This window comes from Hippocampus bargibanti, linkage group LG09, assembly GCF_051943395.1.
Source record: "Hippocampus bargibanti isolate YZ-2025 linkage group LG09, ASM5194339v1, whole genome shotgun sequence".
In the NCBI taxonomy this organism is placed as follows: domain Eukaryota; kingdom Metazoa; phylum Chordata; class Actinopteri; order Syngnathiformes; family Syngnathidae; genus Hippocampus; species Hippocampus bargibanti.
In genome coordinates, this window is record NC_142742.1 from 5739065 (window position 1) to 5765416 (window position 26352).

Sequence of the window (26352 nt, forward strand, 5' to 3'; positions counted from 1 at the left end):
TTTCAAAACCTGACCAAAATACAGTAAAGTCTCGTTATATCGATATTCAAGGGAGTCCGAAAAAATATCGATATAACCAGGACTATCGATATATCCAACCCTGTTTGCATGTAATTTTCTCCGTGCGTGCATAGAAATAGTATCGATATAACCAGGACTATCGATATATCCGATATCGATATAACGAGACTTTACTGTATGTCATTCGTCAAAGGTGCGCCTTTATAATTTATTTCCCATATAATGTATTTCCCAGAATCAGAATCAGAATCAGAATCAGAATCAGAATCAGAATCATCTTTATTGCCAAGTATGTAGAACACACAAGGAATTTGTTTCCGGTCTGCTAAGTGGCACTATACAGTTCCATTTTTTAATCTGGAAAATACGGTAAGATTTTGAAAAAAATGCACATTTTGTGTCATGTTAATTATTTTACTTTGTGTTAACTGTTTTATTGAGTGCTTTGTTACAGCTTCAGCTGTTGTGAAAGCTCGTTGAAAATTAGGATGCATTATATTGTCTTCTTCTTTTCCTTTCGGCTTCTCCGTTCAAGGGGTCGCCACAGCGAATCAGTGTCCTCCATTTTCAGAGGTTTGATTCGCATGTTTGTTTTGGCCGAGCTTTTACGTCGAATGCCCTTCTTGACACAACCCTCTGTATGCATTATATTGTATTGTATTGTAATGTAATTAGATTTTTTTTTCACACAAAAAAAGTAGACAGGAGGGAGGAGCAGGTTGTATTTGACAAATTGTATTAAATAAAGTCATCAGAAAAAAGGTCCAAAGTAGTAAACAAAACCATGACAAAAACATGACAAGACGAAACAAACCTGACAGGGAGAAACAAACAATGAACCGACACTGAATGGTCGCGCCGGGAGCTGCTGCAGGCGGGGCCCTACAAGGACACCCGTTGGTCGCAAACCGAAATGTGACAGGTGGTACATACAGGCATCCCCCCCCCCCCATCAAAAGTTTGAAGACCACTTTTTTAAAAGACAACCGACGCCTCCGGACAAGTTGCGTCCATAATTTGTAAAATCACTTCAAATGACTTCTACTGAGCGCATTTTACAAAGATTCCACCGCATATAGCCATAGTTTACGTTTTAAGACTCGCGCTGAATATTCAGGAAGTCTTGTTTTTGAGTTGGTGACGAGTCCATAGGTGACGTCACTAAAGGAACGCCCCTGACCGAGAAAGTGACACACAATGCATTTTGGGTACTTTGTTAGGTCTGAAAACTTCGTGTTGATCCGTTTATGGCGAAATTAGAAGGAAAACAGATAAATAACACGATTTTGAATCGTTGTGTGTTGCGCCATGACTACTATTTGATACTAGTTGACACAAATTCCCAGCAGACAACTACACCCATTTCCAAGGGAGCTTGTGCGCCATCTTGTGCATTTTATGGGAAGCTACATTGGAGTCCAGACGGCTCAAATTGATATATGGAAGGACTTCTTTCATCGATTGCAAACATTTGTGCTTTCCTCTTCAGAACTATTTGAATCATATTCACAACAGGATGAGTAACAAGAAAGCATCTTCTCCGAATCTGAACTCTCTGAAGCCATTGTTTTGATTCTGGAGCAAGGCAGTGTGCGACCAATAGTGACTTTCTGAATCTGCCCAGTTCCAAGCTCATTTTGTGGCAGTTTTGTGACACTTTAAGTCATTTTTATTGGTGTTTTGCATTTGACTAAAAATATCAGCCTGCGTGTTTTGGGTATTGTAGATGCTATAAAACGGTTTTCTGATGTCAGTTAGGAAACAAAAAAATGGTGTCGGTTGTCCTTTAAGGGCAGCAAGGTCAACAAGGTCAGGATTCAATGCGGTGGGAGAACCACCAAACACTTCAAAAAACTTTTAGCCAAGAAGGGGCTGTCGGTGACCAACTTTACACTGTCTTCTTGCGTAGGTGTCCACAGAGTATGTGAAGTTACCATCTTCCTGAATTTGTTTTATGTTTCACCAGTATTAACATAAAACAAAAACCGTGTGTGGAAGTTTAGAAGCACAAGTTGGCAAACCAGCACGCAGAAGGGGTGGCACCTGCTAAGTATCCCTGAAACAGGTTTCTCATGCCTCCAAAATGGGATCTGCACGCAAAGTTTCTCCCAGACTGTAAGATTCCGCGAAAACTGCGGCCAGCTCTGTATATCACGGCGTTTCACACCCCTCGATTCTCTTCCCAAACACTCACAGACCCTTCCCAAGCCGCCTCACTCCCCCTCCATAGAAGAGAGGAGATAGGCCCAGTTGCTAAAGCTGTCTTTTCAGCCTCCCCTCGCTACCCGCTCCGTCTATCTGAGATACACAGCAAAGCGGAGGTGTCGCTTTTTCTGCTGGCATTTCGGACAGTATCTACTTATAGACGGGAGGGGTGGGATAGGGGTTTGGGTGGGGTAGAGAAAAGAAAAAAACAGAGAGGGTATTATCAAAGAGGGATGAGAGCAGCAAAGACATTTTGTCTTTTTGATTCCCCTTCTAAAACCCTGGGCTTTGCTCCCAATCCGATTGGTCGATACGGCCAGGGATGTAAATGAAATGCAAAGAGGAATAAGGCTGGCTTGCCATCTCCGGAGTGTGCCCCTCCCCCACACCCCCCTCGCCAAACTCTCAGTCTGTTGATGCCGTTTTGTCTTTCTGTCTACCCATTCATAGACCTGCTGCTTCCCTTGTTTCTGTCTCACCCTCAGTTGTCTCACTCGACTCTCCCTCGGTTGGGCTCACAAAGCTCTTATCTCCTCAGACGCCCCACATTCCAGCGCGGTGGTGGCTCCCTGCCTGCATCCTCGGTCACGGCGATTCCACGGGTTGCCACAATCCGAAAGGCAGGTTGCTGATTTAGGGGGTGGGGAAAGTGACTCTCGGAGGAAGAGGTAGCGAGGGGAGAGGACGAGGGCGAAAGGAAAGTAAAAAAATATACATATAAAGAGGGTTGGAGACAACAAAAAGGCCTAAATGCACAACTGCGGTGGGGAATAATGACATAAAGTCTTTCGTGTTTCCCCCGATTTTTTTTTCAACCCCACAAAAAAAAACGTTTGGACATAAAAAGGTGAAAAAAGTGTTCAAACAAACGCGACTGGCATCGATCCTCTTCTAACATCGCGGTTATTCCTGAGAAAGCTCCTTCGGTGGGACATCAACATCTGGCTTCTTTGTCTGAAGTTTCACTCGAATGTGTGGTTGACCACAAAGGCGCTTCCATTTGTTTTTTTGCAGGAGTTTGTGTGTCTAGCGCGTGTGTGGATGTATCAAAATTCCTCAGATATCCAGGGGGTGTTGACCTATTTAATGAGTGATGAAAAGGTTTCTTTAGCCTTCGTCTGTACTTCTTTAAAGGTGTCGGACGTTTCGCTCCTCATCCGAAAAGCTTAGTCAGCGAACTAAAGTTGTGCTGGTAGCTCTGGCCCTATATACGTCTGTGTAAGCTCTCAGTCGTACAGGAGTGGTCCATCGATGAAAAGTTTTTTTCAGTCGTCATCTGTACTACTTTGAAGGTGTCGGACATTTCGCTCCTCATCCGAAAAGCTTCGTCAGCGAACTAAAGTTGTGCTGGTAGCTCTGGCCTTATATATATCCCTAATGGACAAAGGAGGCAGTGCCAGACCTCTGCTTTGATTGGTCCCTGCTCTAAGGTTGGGAGAAGCAGCGGACTACTCTCTGAAAGTAATCTGATTACTTCTTATATTCTGTCTGATTATGTTCTATGACTGGCCCTGATTGCCCCATTTGCTCTGGTATCAACTTTAGTTGAGAGCTGACACAGACCTATTTATCGAGCGTATTTCTGCGTGTGCTTGGTCAAAAGCGGAGGAATTTGGTGAAGTTATTCACTGCCATTGCCGAATTTATTCGGGGATTGAAAAGCAAGACTCGGCATTTGTTCGTGTTTTGTTTTTTTCTTGCTTTGGGGGTGCCGATAAAGCGCTGGTCAGACCTCTGGCAATGTTTTTTCCCTTCCACGAGGGGGCAGCTTTTGCTTTTTGTTCGTGTTAGTGCTTTGTTACAGCTTCAGCTGTTGTTAAAGCACTATCTAAATAAATATGTATGTATTGTGTTGTACTTTGTAGTCTGCTGCCCTCATTTCGAACTCATATAACTCCAGCCCCATATAACTTAGGAATTAATTATTTTTTTCTAGTCTAAGGCACAGGTGTCAAAGTCAAGGCCCGCGGGCCAAATCCGGCCCGCCGCATCATTTTTTTCGGCCCGGGAAAGCAAATCAAACTTGTTAAATTCCAAGACGATTGCTAAAATCTGAGCCAAAATTTCATATTTTTGGATGTCAACCACAATAAAAGTCATTATTCTTGACTTCAGATTTGAAAACGAGTTATTCATTAGTTTGCTGTGTGCTCTATATGTAATATTTGAAGGGATTTAAACATTCTAATGGGTTTCCCAAATTCATAACGGCCCTCGAGAGGAAACCATAACTACAATGTGGCCCGCGGCAAAAAATGACTTTGACACCCCTGGTCTACGGTTTCTAACACTGCATTTTATGCTTATGTAGTCCTAAAACTCAATATTCCTGGAATTTAAGTGACAATGACAAAAACCCCGGCACTGGAGTGGACACATTTTTTTGCACATTGTCTGGCAGTCAATGAGTCCACGCATGTTCAGGCAACATGCATGGATTTTTTCATAAAAAAATGTGTGCACTTTAAAAGGGTCTCTGGCATTGTGACATTTCATTTAAATCCATGAAGGATTACAGGCCACCCGTTAGGACCGAAGAGCGTGCGAGGGAGTGGGGGGACGGAGGGGGTGGGCTAATCGAATGCATTAGTTTTCAACATTTAAAAGACTATCTAAAATAGACTGACGGATGGACAAGTGGGGGGTGGCGAGTGCCAGGGACTGGGTGGCATAGTGCGAGTCTGTCCTAGATTAAACAACTGCTCTAATCCCTTATTTCTGTCCCTCCTCCCCCTTTCCCAAATTGGGTTTCCCCTCAATCTCGTCATCCTAATGTGAGGGAGGGGGGGGGGGGGGCGGAGTGTCGGCATAGGGAAAAATAATCAGTACATTAAAAGCTGCAAGATAAAATGCAATGATAAAGCAATCAAGTCCCAGAGTCTAATAGGACGGACTTGAATGGGGTCAAACGAGGCTTCCTGTCGTCCAGCGTTTGCACTAATTTCGACTAAAAACGCCACCACTGGTACATTATGACAGTTTCGTCACTTTTGAGTGTCTGGTCAAACCTGTCAGGTGGTTAGTTTGAGGCTCTGGCGATGCCGGGTTCTTTCTTTCAACAGGTGCGCGACGGTAGAGCGGATGGCGGGAGACTGCGGGTCTGTTTGTTCCTGGTCCAAGTATCGCTTGAAGTGTTGGATGCTGCAGGTTAACAGCGTGTCTGGATCGTGACCTCGGTGACCTGAGCGAAGAAGCCTCTCGCAGGCTAGCGCCAGGTTCTTGTCCCAGTTTGGAGGGTAGTTGGAAGCGGACGCCACAAGCGCTTTATATAACTGCGGGCAGATGTGGTGGGATTGTTAGGAAAAACAGATGTTTTGACAATGGGACTGATTTGACGGTATTTCCAGGAAGCGCCACTTATTATTATGATTTTTTTTTTTAACAGTATTACTGATGTAGGAGCATCGTTGACGTCAGACTCACAGTGTAAGATAGCTCAAAGAGGTCCGATTTGACCTCTGGCTGCATCCCCTCTGCCAGGTCAAATAGAAAGAAAGCCGTCTTGATCCTGAAACAAAGTGCTTAGGGTTAAGTGCTAGCTGGATAACTGGATGACACATCACTTCAATGGAGATGTAGTTTAGGCAGAGTGGAAGCGCATCTTAACTCATTCACTGCCAGACGGTGTGCAAAAAAATGCGTCCGACTCCAGTGCCAGGGTTTTTGTCATTGTCACTCGAATTACAGGACGCACAGAATATTGAGTTTTAGGACTACATAAACATTCAATTAAGCTTAAGAAACTTTAGACTGTCTTCTTTCATCAGAAAAGAAAGAGTTAATTCCTAAGTTAAATGGGTGTGGAGTTATCTGAGCTTGAAATGGGGGCGGCAGAATAACAACACAATACATATTGATTTATATCGCGCTTTAACCACAGCTGAAGCTGCAACATGCAACATCTTTCATTGGAAAAAAAAAGAGTTAATTCCTAAATTATATGAGTTTGGAGTTATCTGAGTCTGAAATGGGGGCGTCAGTACAAAATACAATACAAACATATTGATTTATATCACGCTTTAACAACGGTTGAAGCTGTAAAAAAGCGATAACATCGGCAAAAAGCAAATGTTGCCCCCTTTGTGAATAACATTGCCAGATATCTGACCAGCGCTTTATCGGCACCCCCTCACGCATCAAAAACCAAAACCGAATAAATTTGGGAATGGCATTTGGTTGTAGAGTTATCTGCATTCCAATTGGGCACGGTTGTGCAAAAGGTAAATGCTGCCCCTTTCATGGAAGGGAAAAACATTGCCAGAGGTCTGACTGGCGCTTTATCGGCACCCCTTCACGCAACAAAAACCAAATTCTGGAATGGCAATTGGTTGCAGTTATCTGCATTGCAAGTGGGTGCGGATGTACAAAAAGTAAATGCTGCCCCCTTCGTGGAAGGGGAAAACATTGCCAGAGGTCTGACCAGCGCTTTATCATCAGCACCACCCCCCGTAAGAAAATCCAAAACCCGATCAAATTCGGGAATGACGCTTGGTTGTAGTTATATGCATTGCAAGTGGGTGCGGCTGTAGAAAAAGCAAATGGTGCCCCCTTCGTGGAAGCGGAAAAAACATTACCAGAGGTCTGACCAGCGCTTTACCGGCACCAAGAAAATCCAAAACCCAAACAAATTCGGGAATGGCGCTCCACGGCACACTTTTCAATTCCCGAATAAATTCGGGAATGGCAGTGAATGAGTTAAAATTGGACAGATGGAATGTACCTGGCTTGCCACATCTCCTCGTTCGCCACACGCTCCCAGGATGCAGAGTGGAAACTTCACATAGAAAGGGGAGGGGGGGGAAAAATATATTTAAAAAAAAAAAGCTTCAGGCAGCAACTCTAAATGAATACAAATGTGAATATATTGCTCCATACGATTTATACGCTAAAAAAATATCTAAATGCATAAACTTCAAATGACTGTGTGAACAATGTCCGTTTGCATATTAGACATGGAGGGAAAAAAAACCACATTTGCCACTTTTTTTGTCCCTTCACATGGAAATTGTAACCACTTGACCTCTTCTTCAAAAGAACATTTTAGCGGGTTCCCGTTGCTAATATTTAACTGGTGGGCATCGACAGACACGCTTGTCGTTAAAGTGCGAGAACTAATGTCACAGTATTCAAGCGTGGCTATATGAGTGAATGAGGGGGCCGCTGGCAACCAAAACAGACGATAGAGCTTTGACTAATTCCACTTTTGACACAGTTATTGACAAAAACGCAATATGAAACTCATTATTTCCCTCATCTTCACTTTCATTTCAAATGGCTGAGAGCCTAATGTGTCGGCTCTGCTTGAATTGACAAAGAAAGCAGATCACAGCGTGGAGAACAGAGCATCAGCCAAGCTCCGCCAGGACGACCGAGGAGCCGTGAGACAAGAAGCAAACCAGATCTGCTTCCTTTGATTAAATCCGTGTTGTTTATTTGTCGGTTTGAATGATAAACGGGATGGGCGGGTAAAAAAAAATAATAATAATAATAACCAATAAATAAATGTCAATAAAACTAAAGAATAAATTTATCAAGAAGTCTTTCTTGTCTTGATGAATATTTTCTGAGACAATCTGCAATAAAATGTTTATGCTCCCAAAAATAAGTCTGTGTAAGCTCTCAGTCGTACAGGAGTGGTCCATCGATGAAAAGGTTTCTTCAGCCGTCATCTGTACCTTTTTGAAGGTGTCGGACGTTTGGCTTCTTATCCAAGAAACTTCGTCAGCAAACTAAAGTCTTACTGGTAGTTTAGGCCCTATAATAATAATAATAATAATAATAATAATAATAATACATTTCATCCTATACGTATATATCCCTACTGTCCAGACATGGCAGTGCCGGACTCTGCAATGATACTACTCCCTGCAGACTAACTGCTTAGGCAACATGGGATTAGTAATACCGATGAGGTGATACCGGTCGAAATGGGGCAATCAGGTCAGTCGTTAGTCAGAACGACAGGAACTATCAGTGTAGCAGTTGCAGGGAGTAGTCCTCTGCTCCCCCCAACCTGAGAGCAGGGACCTATCATAGCAGAGCATAGCACCGCCATGTCTGGACAGTAGGGATATGTATATATATATATATATATATATATATATATATATATATATATATATATATATATATATATATATATATATATATATATATATATATATATATATATATATATATAGGGCCTAAACTACCAGTAAGACTTTAGTTTGCTGACGAAGTTTCTTGGATGAGAAGCCAAACGTCCGACACCTTCAAAGAAGTACAGATGACGGCTGAAAAAGCTCCCAAAAATAACAACCGTATTTTCCAGTGTATAAGGCGTATAAGGTGTATAATGAATGGTGTTTTTTCAATTTATTTTTCCATATATAAGGCGCACTCTGTTTTCGTTTGCTTACTGGTTGTGTGGCTCGCTCCAGTTGTAAAGATGATGTGTGCGACTCGCCCACTCTTTGGGATGAAACTGCCTCCGAGCAGGCACCAAGAAGTCACACACGCCGAAGGGCCAGCGGAAGAAGCTACGACCCCAACTCGGGTCTCCTTCAGGCAGCCCGATACAGGCAAAAATGTCTCTCCTGCAGAAAAAGAAACATTATTTAACTGAATAATTCACTCATTAAAATAAATAATAAGAATAAATAATTGATTCTTATGTATTTCATCTGAGTAGCACACTCTTAGCATTTTAGACTAGGTGCTATTCAACAAAGTTAAAAAAAAAACGTTTAATGTTTACCCCACTGTGGCAGAGAGGCGATTTTTTGCCAAGCGAATACTGCCCCCTGGTGGTTTTAGCATTCACAGGTCATAAATTGGTTTCAGAACGAAGCCAAGAAAGACTGTTTGACGCAATCAAGCAGATTAATGACGATTGATTCATTAAAGTTCTTTTAAGGCCTCTTCGTCTTTATATTAGGGATGCATCTGGGAAATATACAAATTTAACTAGATTGCCGAAGTATACAAAACTAATTGAAATAAATCAAAATACATTCATCGGAGCATGATATTTCTAAATTGCAAATGAAAAATAATTATATGAGTAAAATCGATTTTTCTCATATCAACAATTTTAATTTAAGTCAAATAATTTATTCAGACAGATAATAAACATTTTCAATTTTCTTTCATTTCTACATAATGCTTGCTGTTTTGATATTCGCCAGTATTACAGAAAAGACAAAGAGAACAGACTTAATAATAATAATAATAATAATAATAATAATAATAATAATAATAATAATAATACATTTGATTTATAAGCGCCTTTCAAAACTCTCAAGGTCACTTTACAGTCACAAGATCAGTTTTTCCGTGGGTGAGCAGCGGCAGCCATATGCGCCAGCGTTCACTCAACCCGGAAGTAACTCAAATAGATAGAAAACTAGCTAGCAAGCCCATTGATAGCCAACAGATAGCTACCTAGATAGCTAGTTAGCCAGCCATATAGCTAATAAATAGCAAATAGCTAGCAAATGATAATACGAGAGTAATAATAATACATTTGATTTACAAGTTAACACAATATTTCTTACAGGTGTCGACTTAAACACATTTCTTTGCTTTGAAAATTTCCAGTGCGCCTCAACAGCTCTGAAATCATTCCCATAAACCACTAAATTCAAATCATTAAAAGCAGTTTGCCGCAACGAATTGTCACTACCCTGCGCAGACTTTGTTTCTTAAAAAAGGAGAATACACTTGTTTGCTGCCTGTTTTTTTAATGTCGTTTAGTTGTCACGCTAAGCTACACATTGCTAACATCCGCCATGTTCGGTGTAAATACTGCAATGCACCATGGGTAAATATCACGGAAAATAATAATAATAATACCTTTTATTTCAAGCCTTTCAAAGCTCTCAACGACACTTTACCGTCACAGACAAGCATAGTTACAATAATAAATAAAATACAATTATAAATAGAAACAAGGTGATTATGGTTTAAATATCGGTAAGGCAAGATGGCAGAGGACGAAATTTAAAACATCTGAAGGAAAACGAAGAGTTTTCAATTGCTAAACTAAATTTGTTTCTTTAGCAATTATAACACAAGTATGTTATATGTGGTGCGGATCATGTAGCAATATACGCTAATCATAATAGACGGCCCAGATGCATCCCTGTACTGTATATTCACATCGTCACCCCACGTTTAGCACTGGGTCAACCATTCCACTGCATCACCTACTTTTCTGATTTCATAGGCTAATTTTCACGTTGATTTGCGACTCACTGGGCGTTGTGCATCAGAAATTGCTCCAGGTTGAAAGCGCCTTTTTCCTCAGAGTGAACGGAGTCCCATCGCTGGCCGGGAAAGTGCACCCCAGGGAGGTGCGTCGCTAACTTTGTCACATACCAACTGTATGTCATCATCTAGAGAGGAGAAAATGGAGTTTGTGTTTCTTTGCTTGTTTTGTTTGTTGAGAATGATGGAAATGGGAAGAGGCGGTGCTGGTGTAGTTATATACAGGCGCTCCCCTACTTACGAACATTTGAGTTACGAACAACGGTACATATGAACATTTTTGTAGTAACATATGTAGTCTTCTATCCAGTGGTGCATATCTTTATAGAGCATATTTTACTAAATATTTATTTTTCGGTACAGACCAATACAGGTTACTTATACAACCCTTAAAAGAAATCTTGAATATACTTATGTAAGCCTTAAACATACATGCCATGCAAATATAGCACTGACGCAACTTACTAACAAATTGACCTTATGAACGACCGTTCGTAACGTATCTCGTTCGTGCGTTGGGGAACGTCTGTCGGAAAAAAAAAAGTTGAAATCTCTCATATTTTATACTTCTGCATTGTGTACAGTTCTCTTCTAAACATTTTTGTGCATGCAATACTTTGTTTTTCCTCTCGACCCCCCTCCCTGATCCACTTTTAATTTGGCTGCTGGAGAATGCAAATTTCCCGATTTTGGGACTATTAACTCATTCACTGCCATTCCCGAAATTATTCGTGAATTGAAAATACGACGTGGAGTGGCATTCCTGAATTTGTTCGGGTTTTGTTTTTTCTTGCGGGGAGAGGGGGGGGGCGCCGCCGATAAAGCGCTGGTCAGACCTCTGGCAATGTTTATCCCCTTCCACGAGGGGGCAGCATTTGCCTTTTGTACAGCCGCCCCCATTTCAAGCTCAAATATCTCCAGACTCTTATAATTTAGAAATTAACTTTTTTTTCATGAAAGAAGAGAGTCTAAGGTTTCTAACACTGTATTGAATGTTTATGTCGTCCTAAAACTCAATATTCTGTACATCCTGCAATTTGAGTGACAATGACAAAAACCCTGGCACTGGAGTGGACGCATTTTTGCACACCCTCTGGCTGGGAATGAGTTAAAGGCTTTATCATTGTTATTCTTAAGTATATTTTTAAATTTAAGACACTTATAAAATTTTCCATTTGGTATTATGGTTCAGGTCATCGGAAAAATCAACTCATTGGCTTTAATCTACAAAAATGTGGATGTTTACTCATGGTAACTTTATTCTCAGAGAGCTAAGCTTGGTCAAAAAGAGTGAAGACTCACTTCCTGGTCGACCAGACGCACATCAGGCCGCAGGTTAAGACAGTAGTGCAGGTAGCGAAGGGAGTTCCCCGGCAGATCTCCTCTGGTCAGGATAATGGAGCCATTTGGGAAGGAGGCTAAAAGCTCCCTGCCGAAACGTTCCACCACGCTGTTATTGCTCTGGTCGCATTCCCTAAGATCACCGAAAGAGCAGTGATAGAGAAGAAGAAGTTATCATATTTAAACGTGTCACGCTGTTATATGCTTAGTCAACATGTGTGACTCGAATACACAATTGAAGCACAGACAGCCTGGGGTCAATCAGGTCAACAGACACAGCAAGTTAAACTGTCATCTTCATCTTTCAATTTACATATATTGATGTATAACCGCATATGTTGCATAACACAACATAATGATGTCCATTTTTTTGCCATTATCTGAGTTCACTCTGATAAAAGGCAGACAATACAAACGCACTTCGAAAATGTCAAAAAAAAGTCCTCTTATTCCATATGAAAAGGATACATTTTTTCTTGTTACATGATCCAGCTCCCCCACTGATTTTTATGCCATATTTTACGTTTAAGAGGAAAAAAAACGAGTGAAAAATTAGCATGTAACTAATGAGCTTGTTAACTTTGCATTGTTTGAGCACGCAGTGTACCTAATAATGAGATTTAATCCGATTGGTTGTCCGGTGTGTCAATCAAGTGAAGGCCGATAGCTGACGTCATTTTTTTTTTTTTAAACAACTCAACTTTATTTGTATAGCGTCAGTTCATGACAATGCCACATTACCTTGTCATGTGATCTCCCAAGCATATCTTGGAGATCGACTGGTCGATCGCGATCGACGAATTGAGCACCCCTGATCTAGGAGATCCGGCCTCGGACAGAATTAAGGACCTGGGATACTCCTTTATCACCGAAGCAATTTACGACTTAAAACTCCTTCACAGGAAGAGCTGATTAGCCAGGATACAAATTTATCAGTTCATGAAAGAGACAATGTTTTATTGCTTACAGCTGTTGAGGCTCAGAATGTTCCAGGGGCGTGGTATTCTAATCAAGAAAACTATGTTTTACTAATGTATCACATAAATTTGCAGATACTCTCAATAAATAGCTTAGCAGAGGGCTGCAGAATTCAGACGTCTGTCATTCATGAATGGCTGCGTCTCCTGCCGGCAGTAACACAGTGTCCACAGTGTCCGATCGAACATCTCTGAGAAGCAGCTTTGTTTAAAAAAAAAGGCAAAGGATGCAACTTTGGATCTATTCTAAGTTGGATACTGTCTAAAAGTGCGCTTATGAGGTACTCTGAAGGGGAAGTTTTCGTTGGCCCCGCCCCTTCGCCTGTGTACAGAGCTCCGGCTGCCTATCTAATCGTGAGCAAGACAGGTGTGATGGGAATGACAGCGCGGGCCATGCTCTGTTCATGATCAAAGCCGCTCAAGTGATGGCTGTCTGGCACTCCCCCCTGCACCTACTTGGGTGTAATCTGCCTCTTCGGACAGCTAACATCTCAGGCTGAGCTCAGCGAGTGGAATCTATGTGCTAACCGTGGCTCATTTTAGCCCTTACCACGGGGGTGAGCGGGAAGAAACCTGACATGTTCATAGCGCCGGTCGGAAGCAAAGGGTAGAAACAAATCGGGTTGATTCGGGAACTTAAGCAAAGGGATTTGAAAAAGGTGCACGAGGACTTTTTTATTTTCCCCTTTTCTTTTCGTTTTAACTTTTCCCGACTGAAGTAACACTGGAAAAGTGGGCGTTCATACAATTCCATGTTGCTTAATCCGCTTGAGAGCATTCAGACACTCTTTAAGTTGACTGACACCTTTTACATGCAGATTAAAAGTCAAAGCAAAGCTACAACTTTTACAAAAGAAAAAGTTTGGTGGTGTTCCGTGATTTATTGCACTGCCGAGACCAAAGAAGCAAAAATGTTGGCAAATCAAACCAAAATGTCAGAACATCCCCCCCCCTAAGTATTTACAGTAATCCTTCGTTTATCACGGTTAAAGCGGACCGGGTCTAAACGCGATAGATGAAAAACAGTGATATAGAGAACCCGACATGTACAATGAGTGGTGGGGTCTTTTTCGGCCCCAAAAAAAGCAAACGTACTCCACTCGAAAACACATCTGCACTGAGTGCACTCAAAGAAAGTGGGTGTGGAATATTAGTCCGCCAGCCACCGTGGCACTGTTCGACCGTGTGGTTTGGTCTTCTTCCGCCAAAAACTAGTCCGCCAGCCATGGTGGCGCTCCGTGTGTTTCCCGAAAACTAGTTTGAATACCAAGATTACATGCTCGCAAATGTAATGTTTGTAAGCTGAAAAGTTTGTACGCTAAAGCGTTTGCAAACTTAGGTATCACTGTATTGCACTGCAGTGACTTTTGCTGCCATTTGCGGCCTTTTCTTAGGTTCGAAAAAAGAATCCGCGATTCATCAAAACCGTGATTATCGGACTGCAAAGTAGCAAGGGATGACTGTACACACAAAAATAGACACGCTGAGCACTCACCTGTGATTAGTGTGCATCGTGTTTGCCAATAGACCAGCGGTGAAGATCCAGGCTGTGGTCTTCCAAAACCCGCCATGGCCAAGCTTTAGCTCCAACCGAGTGAGAGTCAGGCTTGATCCGAGTCCGGCCAGCAAACACAAAATCGCATCAGCCTGGATCCAAAAACGCTCAACCTGTAGCAACCAGAACAATTTCCTGCAGTTGGACTTCAACACACTATGTTTTTGCTATATGGTTGCTAAAATTGTCAATTTATGTCATTAAAATGAGATTTTTTTTTATTTTACCACTCCGAGCAGCAAAGGTTGATTGATGTCCAAATTTGCCCTCCAAGCAAAAAACAGCAAGTATATGAGCAGCATGGATATTAACAGCTTGGACATGGAGCGATACATCCTGGAAGAGGAAAAAAAAAGAAAAAAATGAGAAAAAAAAATATTTTCCATTGAAATATGAGTGATTCAATCATTCAGCTTGCTCCGAGGGGGCATTTGACCAAAATAGCTACATTTGATTGATTTTAGTCACAACCAAAACAATAATAATAATACAGTAAAGTCTCGTTATATCGATATTCTCGGGAGTCGGAAAAAATATCAATATATCCGATCCTGCGGCATGTAAATTTTCTCCTTGCGTTCATAGAAATAGTATCGTAATAAGCAGTACTATCGATATAACCGATATCGATATAACGAGACTTTACTGTACATTTAATTTCTAAGCGCCTTTCAAAACTCTCAAGGACACCTTTACAGTCACGGGATTTTCTTGTGTGCAGATGAGCAGCGGCAGCCATTCGTGCCAGCGTTCACTCAACCCGGAATATATAAGTGTATAAAGTGCACCGGAGTATAAGGCGCCCCCACCCCGAGTAAATCGTTATATCGATATCGGATATATCGATAGTCCCGGTTATATCGATACTATTTCTATGCACGCACGGAGAAAATTACATGCAAACAGGGTCGGATATATCGATAGTCCCGGTTGTATCGATATTTTTTCGGACTCCCTTGAATATCGATATAACGAGACTTTACTTTATTTACATACTTTTTCCACATATATGATATGGTCCACACCTACTGGCTCAATATTACAGTATTTTCCAGTGTATAAGGCGCACCCAAAAGCCTTAATTTTCTTCAAAAGATGACCCTGCGCCTTATACGGCGGTGCGCCTATTGGGTGAACTCATATTAAGCCACAACAGGTCTAGCAACTCCTGTCAGCAGCCACCGACTCCATTTCCCCCCTGTAAAAGAAGTAGTGCATACCCCCAGATTTCACTGCAGCACCTTATAATGTGGTGTGCCTTATATTAGGAAAACTTTAATATATTTATATGTAATATTTGGAAACATTTTTTGTCATTCATTGAAGGTGCACCTTATAGTCCGGTGTGCCTTATATATGGAAAAAGTTTGAAAAGCATTCATTCATGGTGTGCCTTATACTCTGGTGTGCCCTATATAGCGGAAAATATGGTAAAAGCGTGACCTATTTTGACCTATTAATTTCTTTCTTTGTTATTTCTTATTGTTTGTTTGTTTATTTTTTTATTTATTTGTTTTAATTATTTATATTGATTTAAAATAATAAAATAATTATATATTATTTATTAATATATTATATTAATAAACGATTCGATTAAATGAACCTTTACTTGTCTCACAGTGGAGAAATTGACATTCAACAGCAGCAAAAACAAAATAGAGGAGGTGCTGTAAAGGCAGCTACTCTTGCGGCGCCATCTTGAAGTCAAAAACAAAAAAAACAACAATAACAAATAATGTGACACAATACAAAAGACAGTCTTCAATCATGGAAGTGATCCATGTAAGTAAAATGAAGAAGTAGAAAAACAAACTAGAGGAGCTGCTGTAAAGGCAGACATTCGCTCAGCGCCATCTTGAGGTTAAAAAAAAAAGCATCTTACCTATCCATTAAGGTGAAAAGGAGGCCCAATCCCGCCAGAATCACGACGGGAAGAGATAGATCTGCCAGGCAGTGGTCCCACTGGGCCCTACCAATACACAAACCAACACGGTGGGCACACATGGTGACAAACGGGTAACGGGACAGAACTCAATGACACCAATTCAATCCTTCCCCATCAAAACAAACTCTTTGGACTGTGCGCTCCTCCTTTCAAACAGAAAGACAGATTCCAATGACAGTGTCACGCAACCCCCCCCTCCCCCCCCACACACACACACACCCCGTCCTCTCTTCTCAGCCCTTGTCAGTCACTGAGCGCTTTCTCGGAGCAAAGATAGTTTCCTGCCTCTTGCTTAATACCCATCTCTATTTGACAGCTTATTGAGTGTCTCTATCTCCCAAATGTACACACTATGCGCCATGCGAGTGTGTGCTTGCGAGCGCTTGTGTCAGCTTCTCCACTGGGTTTACGTCTCCAGTGCGACATGCTTGTCATGTTCGCCTGTCTTGCCCGTTTTGAAGCTGCGGTTGTCCATCAAGCGGTGGGGGTGATGAGTAGTAGTGGGTGCTTGGCTGAGGGATGCCTTAAGATGAATAGGCACCCCCATTGTGTGTGTGTGTGTGTGTGTGTGTGTGTGTGTGTGTGTGTGTGTGTGTGTGTGTGTGTGTGTGTGTGTGTGTGTGTGTGTGTGTGTGTGTGTGTGTGTTGGCGGGTGGAGTCGAGAAAATACATGTATTTTTCCGGCGTCTGTCATCACAACTCGTCACGCTTTGACCAGCAGCACTGAGTGATCACTTCAAACTGCTGGTGAAACAAAACACAGCCATTTGGCCCTCTGAGAAGGTTCACTTTGGCTTTTGATGGGAGAAAGTAGAAGAACAAAAGCTCATGAAAGAGAGAGAAAGAGAGAGAGAGAGAAAGGGGCAAGGCTGTGGAAATGATTGAGTACTGTGAACAAGTTGTTATGGTTGAGCTTTTTGTCTATCACCAAAACCGGTTTGGAGGATAGCAGGGTTTTCAGACTGTATCTCTCATCACATATAGCTATTCTGCAAAGCAAACCATACCTGCATAATGAAAAAAAAAATCTGAATATATATCAAAATACCATTCATATATAAAAAAAAAAAAAATCCTCGTCTCACCCCACATGGGTGGTGTCTGTCCCCCATTTTTTAGCTCGGGTCCTCTACCACAGGCCAGGAAGCTTGAGGGTTCTGCGCAGTATCCGTGCTGTTCCTAGAACTACGCTGTTCTGGACCGAGATATCCGATGTTGTTCCCGGGATCTGTTGCAACCACTCGTTGAGTTTGGGGGTCACTGCCCCGAGTGCTCCGACCTCCACAGGCACGACTGTCACCTTTACCTTCCAGGCTCTCTCCAGCTCCTCTCTGAGCCCTTGGTATTGCCCTTGGTATTATATTGGTATGTTCCTTCTTTCTGATGTTTCCATCACTCGGGACCGCTACATCCACGACAACGGCTTTCCTTTGCCCTTTATCTATGACCACGATATCTGGTTGGTTGGCCATTAGCATCTTGTCACTCTGTATCTGGAAGTCCCACAGGATCTTTGCTCGGTCATTCTCTACTACCTTTGGACGTGTTTCCCATTTTGACCTTGGGGTTTGCAGTCCATACTCCGCACAGATGTTTCGGTAGACTATGCCAGCCACCTGGTTATGGCGCTCCATGTAGGCTTTACACCCTGCACTTATGTGTTGGATTGTCTCAGGTGCCTCTTTGCACAACCTACACCTTGGGTCTTGCCTGGTGTGGTATATCCCTGCTTCTATGGCTCTGGTGTTCAGGGCCTGCTCTTGAGCAGCCAGGATGAGTGCCTCTGTGCTGTCCTTTAGGCCAGCCCTCTCTAGCCACTTCTTGAGATCAGCCACTTCTGCTATGGTTTGGTGGTACATCCCGTGTCGGGGCTTATCCTCCCATGATTGTTCCCCATTGTCTGAGACATTCTCTGAGTACATCATCCGTTGGAGCATTCTCTTTGATGTATTCATTGAGCTTGGATGTTTCATATATATATAAATATATATATATAAGGACAAAAAAACTCACTTCAACAATGAGGTCAGGTTCGCAGTGCTCTCCGTCTTTGCCTACAAATACAGAAAGAGAACTAAGTAAAAACTTGTTACACCAGAAAACAAAAAAAAACACAAACAGAGAAAGCAAATCTTACCAGACTAAAGGTACCGTATTCAGCTCTGAGCAGGTGGGTTAGCAGCCCCGATATGGTGGTCTGGTCACCCCAGCTCCAACGGGCAGTATTCATGTAAGAGGAAAAAGGCAAGAAGATGTAGGGCAGAAATCCCAACACAAAAAAAATTCCCATCCAGGTGAGGCTACGTAGAGACAGCTCCTGTCAAGAGAGCAAACTAATTAGCAAATCAAGCTAGATACTGTAAAAGAATTAACGCGTAAGGACCTCAGGCTAACCCTGTGTGAGCGGAGTCTATGGAAGACCCACGGGATGACTGGAAGTATGTAGAGCACCAGGGTATGTTGGTTGCACAGGCCCAACCCGCAGCAAAACGCTCCCCACTGTGAACGCTAACAGTGCATGTGAAGTACAGTAAGTGTGGAGTTAGTTCTGATGACATATCAACAAGAAATTTGAAAATCGATTTACCTTTTGCCTCTGGGATGCACCCGTAGCCGAGTGAAAGCTGGCAGCAGAGAAGACGAGCATCCCAGTGAAAACATTGTTGAGGGTGAAAACCTCGGCAACCACAGACCACTGCCAACTCAGCCTGGAAACGGCGAAGACTCCTCCAGACAGTGCTGCTCCAGGACCGGGGCCGACCAACCTAATGGTGAAAGACAAAAACGGATTGGTGGGGGATGTTGAGCATAAACAAGAAACTCCGAGTATCAATTTCTCAGTGAACACAACAATTGTATACATTTTTGGTGGTGACGAAACGCAACTGTGATTTTTTTTAAATAAAAAAATCAGCTTTGCCTTGCTTGCTGGCAAGCATAGTGAGGAGATGAGATCTGGAAAATGTCTGAATGAATGGCAGATACTCATGTGTGCACAATACATAACTTGGAACGGAGATGGAATTAAATTCTTTAATTCAATGAAATTCATAATAATTCAAATATCATAGCATACATGGGGAAAGTCGGTTTTATGTTTCTGTTGTGTTTATTATATTATATTATATATATATATATATATATATTTAATTCTATTTATTTTATGCATTTATTTGTCTGTTCATTTATTTATGTAATTATTTATTTTATAGTATTTTATTTATATATGATTTAGTTATTTATTTAATTATGTGTTTATTTTATCAAAGTCAAAGTCAGCTTTATTGTCAAATATGCTAATATGCATTACATACAGCACAGATGAAATTACTGTCCTCTCGGACCCAGCATGCAAGGCACTTATAATGACTTTAACAAACATAATAAATATGAAAAATTAAATTAAATTCATAAATGTATGCATCTATTTGTCCGTTTATTTATGTATTTTATCTATTTATGCACTTATGCATTTATGATTTTATGTATTTTATGTATTTTATTTATTTATGTATTGATGTATTTCTTTAGAATCTATTCATGTACAAAAAATAGACTGAACTGTCCAACTGCACACAAAAAAATCATAAAAGGAACTGTACATAGTGCAAAGTATAAAAATACAGTATAAAGCATATATGATATACAGTATGTAACTATTTACTCGACAAGCGTTAAATGTTTTCATGTGTATGTACATTTCAACACATGCGATTCGGTGTTTACAAGAATTGTTTTATAAATCAATCAAGCTCTGTTTCCATGGTTATGGCCATTTTTTTTGTTTATGTCAAAATGAAAAGAAAAAAAACTGTAGTTAAAACCCCCAAAACTCTGGGACACTCTTTGCATTCCAATCTTTTCATTGCAGTCCAGATGTAGAGAAACATTTGTAATGAGAAATATAACCCACCGTCACCCAATTTGCAGAGAAGCTAGTTGATATCAAAGAGAACGGCATAAAAAATATTATAGTCATGATGGCACTTGATCCTCAGCTTCTTAAATATAATGTGTGCAAAAAAAAAGTCCCCCTCCCCCCTTCCTCCTCTCCTGTAACGTCTCCATCCCCTTTGCTGTAATTGAAGCAAACTTGGCCTAATCTGTCACGCGCTAAGACCCACCACTGCCTAAAATGAGAGACAGAGGGAAGAGAGAGGTGACAAATGATGGGAGGAGGCAAGGAGGGGGTGATGCAAAATAGTGCAGTCAAATGTGTGATAAAAAGGGTTCAGACAGGAGGAAGTAAAGCAGGAAAAAAAAAAAGTTCAAACAGAGAGGGGAGGGGGGGGGGGGGGAATAACGGCCCGGTCCCCTTGCACGCTGGCTCGGAAATATGAGCGGGCTCGACAATTAGGGAAAGTCAGGCAGTATGGCCTTTTTTCTGCCATTGTGTGAAGTGGCTTAGAGTCCTCATCAGCCTATCAGCTAAGTGACAGGCAGAGAGCTGCTCTATTCAGCGCGGCAGATACAAGCTGCAGGGCCAAACGGCTGCCAGGTCCCTTATGACCCCACAATCCCTCGCCGGTGACAGCTTCAAGCTCCGTAGCAAATTAGGCGCTCTCACATTACAATCGTGCAAGACAGATTCCATTAACGGTATCTGAAATTGAGTAGAGAGCAGGCCCCGTTATCAGACCTGACTCATAAGCGCCGCCATTAATCAGAAGGCATGATACCATTTATACATTTCCAGCTCTCTGCCTGCCGCTGTGATAGTCAGCCACAAAAGGCCTGATGAGACTTAGGCGAGGGGAACAATGGAGCTTTCTGAGGAAAGCGCTCGAAATCAGGGGGGGGGGGGAGGAAAAAAAATTCCTGCTTCTGACTATTTCCCCTTTTTTTTCTTAGGCTTTCTTCTTCTTTGCTATTTTTCCTCTCTGTGTTCACTGTAAGGCGAGCTTTGCGAATATATGTGCGAACGGGCGGTGGCGGGGGTAGCCTGCTGATGGGTCGTCTAGGCGAGCGTCTTAATATGCGATAGCGGCGTCTTCCCTCGCCGCCCCGGCTCCAGGAATTAGTTGTAACTTGAAGCTGGGATGATGATGGGTGGTGGGGGCAAACGGGGACCCCTGCACACACAACTTTACCCCCCCCCCCTGCCACTTGACAATTAACCCAAAGCTCACACTCCTAGCGGGAGAGGTTTTTTTGGGGTGTAGAACAGTCATGGGGGGGGGGGGGGGGTCTCATGGACACAGTTTTGACAACAAGTCAGTTCTGGCTCCTTCACTCATTCACTGTCAGAGGTGCAAAAATGTGTCCACTCCAGTGCCAGGGTTTTTGTCACTGTCACTTGAATTCCAGGACCCACAGAATATTGAGTTTTAGGACTACAGAAACATTCAATTTAGTGGAAGAAATTTAAGACTCTCTTCTTTCATGTGAAAAAAAGTTTTTTCCTAAATTATATGGGTCTGCAGTTATATGAGATTGAAATGAGGGCAGCTGTCCAAAATACAATACAATATATACATATTGGTTTATATAGCGCTTTAACAACAGCTGAAGCTGTAACAAAGCGCTAACATGAAAAAAGGGGAATTCTGTCCCCTCGTGGAAACAAAAAAAACATTACCAGAGGCCATGGCCAGCGGTTTATCGGCACCCAAGCATGAAAAAAACCCTACCTGATAGATATTCAGACACACATTTTTTTAATCTTCTACTGCCATATTTTCCGGTATATAAGGCACACCCAAAAGCCCTTATTTTCCTCAAAATAGGACCCTGGGTCTTATAAGGAGGTGCACTTTATATGGATTGGATTGGATTGGTTTGGATTGGATATGCCTTTATTAGTCTCACAGTGGAGAAATTTACATTTCACAGCAGCAAAGTGATGAAAGGAATGAAAGTAGAAAAACGAAATACATGAGCTGCTGGAAAGGCAGCCACTCTCGCGGCGCCGTCTTGAAGTCAAAAGAACAAAAAAAAACTAAATAACAAATAATATGACAGCATAGAGACAATATGACAAAACAAAGACACAGAGAGACATTCATTCTTCAGGACTTGCTGTACCCTCTTTGTGATGACACAGAATGATGAAACAGTTCTAGATGAAAGAGGAGAGGATCAAAGCGTCTTTCCACCAGTGGATCAGGGACATCATGGTGGAATGTGCATGTCAACTACAAGCTAAAAGCTAATATGTATAGTAATATTGAGCTACAACAGGTCTCGCATCTACTGTCAGCAGCCACGACTCCATTTTCCTTAGAGGAAGAAGCAGTGTCCCACGTATATCCGCTTCAATTCCAAGCTGTGACATGCATGTGTGTGTATTCATCATCTGACCATCTTTTGTTGACATTTCCTGTCGCGCAGCACCGTCTAATGGATGCATAAGGTAACCGCAGCCTCTATTGTAGCGCCTGATAATGCAGGAGGCCTTATATTAGGAAAACGTTATATTTGGAAAAGTGTTTTTCATTCATTGAAGGTGCACCTTTCGTCCGGTGTGCCTCATATATGGCCAAAGTGTGAAAATACACCAGTCATTGGGGGTGCGCCTTATACTCCGGTGCGCCTTATACACCGTAAAATACGGTGCTTTATTTATTCTCACCGGGTGGCTGCTGACAAATGTCTCTGTTCGAACTTGACAGTCCAATGGAGTCCAGTGCTGTGTGTACACTATAGCTGTAAAATGCGCAGGACCACCTGGGTCCAAAGTCTCTACAGCTTATTCTCCCCCACATAAAAGGGACAACGCTCTTGACACCAGAGCATTCGCTATTATCGGCGTTCTCTGTTGTGCAGGATGCTGCTGTGTAGAAATGCGCTGGCTCAGCCTCAGCGACAATGGAATGTGGCACAAGAACAATCCAGCTAAGATGCTTCAAAATGGAAGCCTCACTGCCAAAATGTCTGCATCCACACCTGGGCAATTAACCTCTTTGACAAGATATCAAAAACACAATGATGTCAATTATCAACGGTCTAGGTTTTGACAGATAGACACATTTGAGGAACATCAGCCATAAAATAGTCGGAGCTGATTCAAAGAGTAAAGAAAATGAAAGGGGAAATACACAAATAAGAAATGACAACGGTACAACAGGCTCCGTTAAGCAGTGTCCCCTTCAAGGACTCCAGAAAAGCTCAGTAAAAAAAAAAACACTTTGAACTGTCAAAATGGGACCTGCCTCATTTACCGCTTGAGCTCTCGCTACACGGTATGTACTCGAAATGTGCCAGAAGCGGCGGCAGCTTGTGCTAAATGGCTGCGCACAAAAGCATACGCCAGCCATGCGCACTGAATGGCACTTGACAATGGAGGCGGTTGGGGCAGCCAGCGATAGAAAGCACCTCGGGGACCAGACAATAAATACCACAACTGTACCGTCGGAGATCAGCGGCGCACTGTTCTCAACCAAGTGGTGTTTTGGGAGAGACTGTTGGAAAGGAATCACACATTCCTAAAGAGGGGAGGGAAACCATAGAGAAGGTGGCCTTATGCGGGTTGCGTAGGATGGTTCCAGCTGGCCCTCCATGACACCCCCTTGAGCTCTCCTTTGCCCAAACTGGGTACTTAGTGGCTATTAGATTACAGAGCATTTCATTGCTTTGAACTTTACAGCCAAACTGCAATTGATATAATGTACCGTATTTTCCGGTGTATAAGGCGGACGGACCCCCAATGAATAGTGTATTTTCAAACTTTTCCATATATAATGAATGAAAGCAAAAAAAATCCAACTATAATCCATAAATATAGACAATTTTTCCAAATAAAAGGCACACCGCATTATAAGGCATTGCACAAGACTGGGGTTACATAATACTTCCTCTATGGGGGCGAAATGGAGTCAGTGGCAGCTGACAGTAGTTGTGAGACCTGTTGTGGCTCAATATTACTTCACATATAAGGTGAACCTGCATATAAGGCGCAGGGTCATCTTTTGAAGAACATTAAGGCTATTGGGTGCGCCTTATACGCCGGAAAATATGGTGCCAGAGGTACAAAAATGTCGCGTAAGAAACCTTCTTTTATCAGAAAAAAAGAGTTAATTCCTAAGTTAGATGGATCTGGAGTTATCTGAGCTTGAAATGGGGGTGGCTGTACAAAATACAATATAATACAATACAATACATACATATTGATTTATATAATAATAATAATAATAATAATAATAATACAGTAAAGTCTCGTTATATCGATATCGGATATATCGATAGTCCCGGTTATATCGATACTATTTCTATGCACGCACGGAGAAAATTACATGCAAACAGGGTCGGATATATCGATAGTCCCGGTTATATCGATATTTTTTCGGACTCCCTTGAATATCGATATAACGAGACTTTACTGTACATTTCATTTATAAGCGCCTTTCAAAACGCTCCAGGACACTTTACAGTCACAGGATATTTTTTCTGCGGGTGAGCAGCGGCAGCCACATGCGCCAGCGTTCACTCAACCAGGAATACAGCGTAAGAAACCTCAGACTCTCTTCTTTCATCTGGAAAAAAATAATAATTAGTAAGTTCCCAAGTTATATGGGTCTGCCCAAGTATGGGAGTTATCTGAGTTTGAAATGGGGGCGGCTGTACAAAATACAATACATATTGACTTATATAGCACATTAACAACAGCTGAAGCTGTAACAGGGACAAGAGGCAAATGCTGCCACTTTCTAGAAGGAAAAAAAACACTGCCAGAGGTCTGACCAGTGCTTTATCGGCACCCATCGCAAGAAAAATCAAAAACCGAACAAATTCGGGAATGGCTATTTGAGTCGGGAAACATATTAGCAATCTAGCTCGCTATCTATCTATTAGCTGTCTAGCTATCTGTTAGCTAGCTAGCGTTCTGTCTTTTTGAGTTATTCCGGGTTGAGTGAACGCTGGCGCGTGTGGCTGCCACTGCTCACCCACAGAAAAACTTGACTGTAAAGTGACCTTGAGAGTTTTGAAAGGCGCTTATAAATGAAATGTGTTATTATTATTATTATTATTATTATTAATGGCGCTGTGCATCATGATTTTCAATTTTCGAATAAATTCTGGAATGGCAGTGAATGATTTAAGCAATAAATATGTCCAATACAACAATAGTCTTTCCGTTTCCGTCTCAGTAAAATCTTTTTCAATTGGTCATTTCAAACTACAGTCACGCTCAACTGAATGTGGCATCCCACCACCCAATTTTAGACCAATTACCAAAACATACCCCCCCCCCTGCCCCCCTAATATTCACCAAGGATGCACTCTCCTCCACAAGCGAGGAAGATAAATGAGGGACTCCGGGTTCTGCCACTCAAGACAACTCTCCTTCACGGAAGCGCTCCAGTGCTCCTCGTGCGTATAAAATTAATCAACACAATTCCGCTCAAACAATGCGGCCGCCGACATGACAATTTCCCCATCATAATCTCAGACCCACACACAAAAATTACAGGAACAAGATGGAAAGCAATTTACAGACACACACAATCATGTTTATGTAATTCACTGACAGCCATTTTCCTTGCTGCTTTTCCACTAGTCATTAAACATACAGCAGTGATACATAAACGTCGCTATATGGACTCATTCTGCCTAAACTGTAATTGCCAAGTCTGATCCATCTCCATACCGGGCCGGGTTGCCTTATTAAAACTGCCAGCGGTGGTTGTAAGAATGTAATATTGACGTCCGAGAGAGACACAATCTCAGGCCTTGGGCTAAAAAAAGGGACTATTAAACTGGTAGTGTACGCTCGCTGTCTATCTGGCGGTCCTTCTCTTTTTTTTCCCACAGCCCATAGTCGGTAATGAGGAAATAACATCTTCATTAGGCATCTGTTTAACTGTATTAGGGAAGGAGTCCTGGGGGAACGCATTGGTTATGCTGAGGGTGGGGGGTGGGCAATGAGGGCAGAGCTATTGGACCGCAATATAACGCATGGGAGAGTGGCAACTAAACAAGAGCGACAATTTGGGTAGAAATGACATAATGCTGATGCAAACATTGGTCACTGTGCACAAAATTATGGATTCACAAGAACATTTTGAACATGATTAACTCATTCACTTCTTCTTCATCGGGGTCGCCATATTTTGTGTTTG

General features: G+C 42.0%; 1 protein-coding gene across 1 annotated transcript in view; it reads right to left on the minus strand.

Annotated features, from left to right (window-relative positions):
* Positions 1-349: 349 nt before the first annotated feature.
* tmem260 (transmembrane protein 260) overlaps positions 350-26352 on the minus strand; it is a 38992-nt gene continuing 12989 nt past the window's right edge. Inside the window, exons 4-16 of the mRNA XM_089004003.1 lie at positions 18882-19059; positions 18689-18802; positions 18432-18611; positions 18308-18348; positions 16232-16318; positions 14577-14685; positions 14290-14462; positions 11779-11950; positions 10465-10604; positions 8628-8804; positions 6947-7000; positions 5650-5734; positions 350-5498 (exon numbers count right to left, since the gene is read on the minus strand). Coding sequence (XP_088860129.1) covers positions 5238-5498; positions 5650-5734; positions 6947-7000; positions 8628-8804; positions 10465-10604; positions 11779-11950; positions 14290-14462; positions 14577-14685; positions 16232-16318; positions 18308-18348; positions 18432-18611; positions 18689-18802; positions 18882-19059 — 1771 coding nt within the window. The 3' untranslated portion in view covers positions 350-5237. The remainder of the gene's footprint in view (positions 5499-5649; positions 5735-6946; positions 7001-8627; positions 8805-10464; positions 10605-11778; positions 11951-14289; positions 14463-14576; positions 14686-16231; positions 16319-18307; positions 18349-18431; positions 18612-18688; positions 18803-18881; positions 19060-26352) is intronic.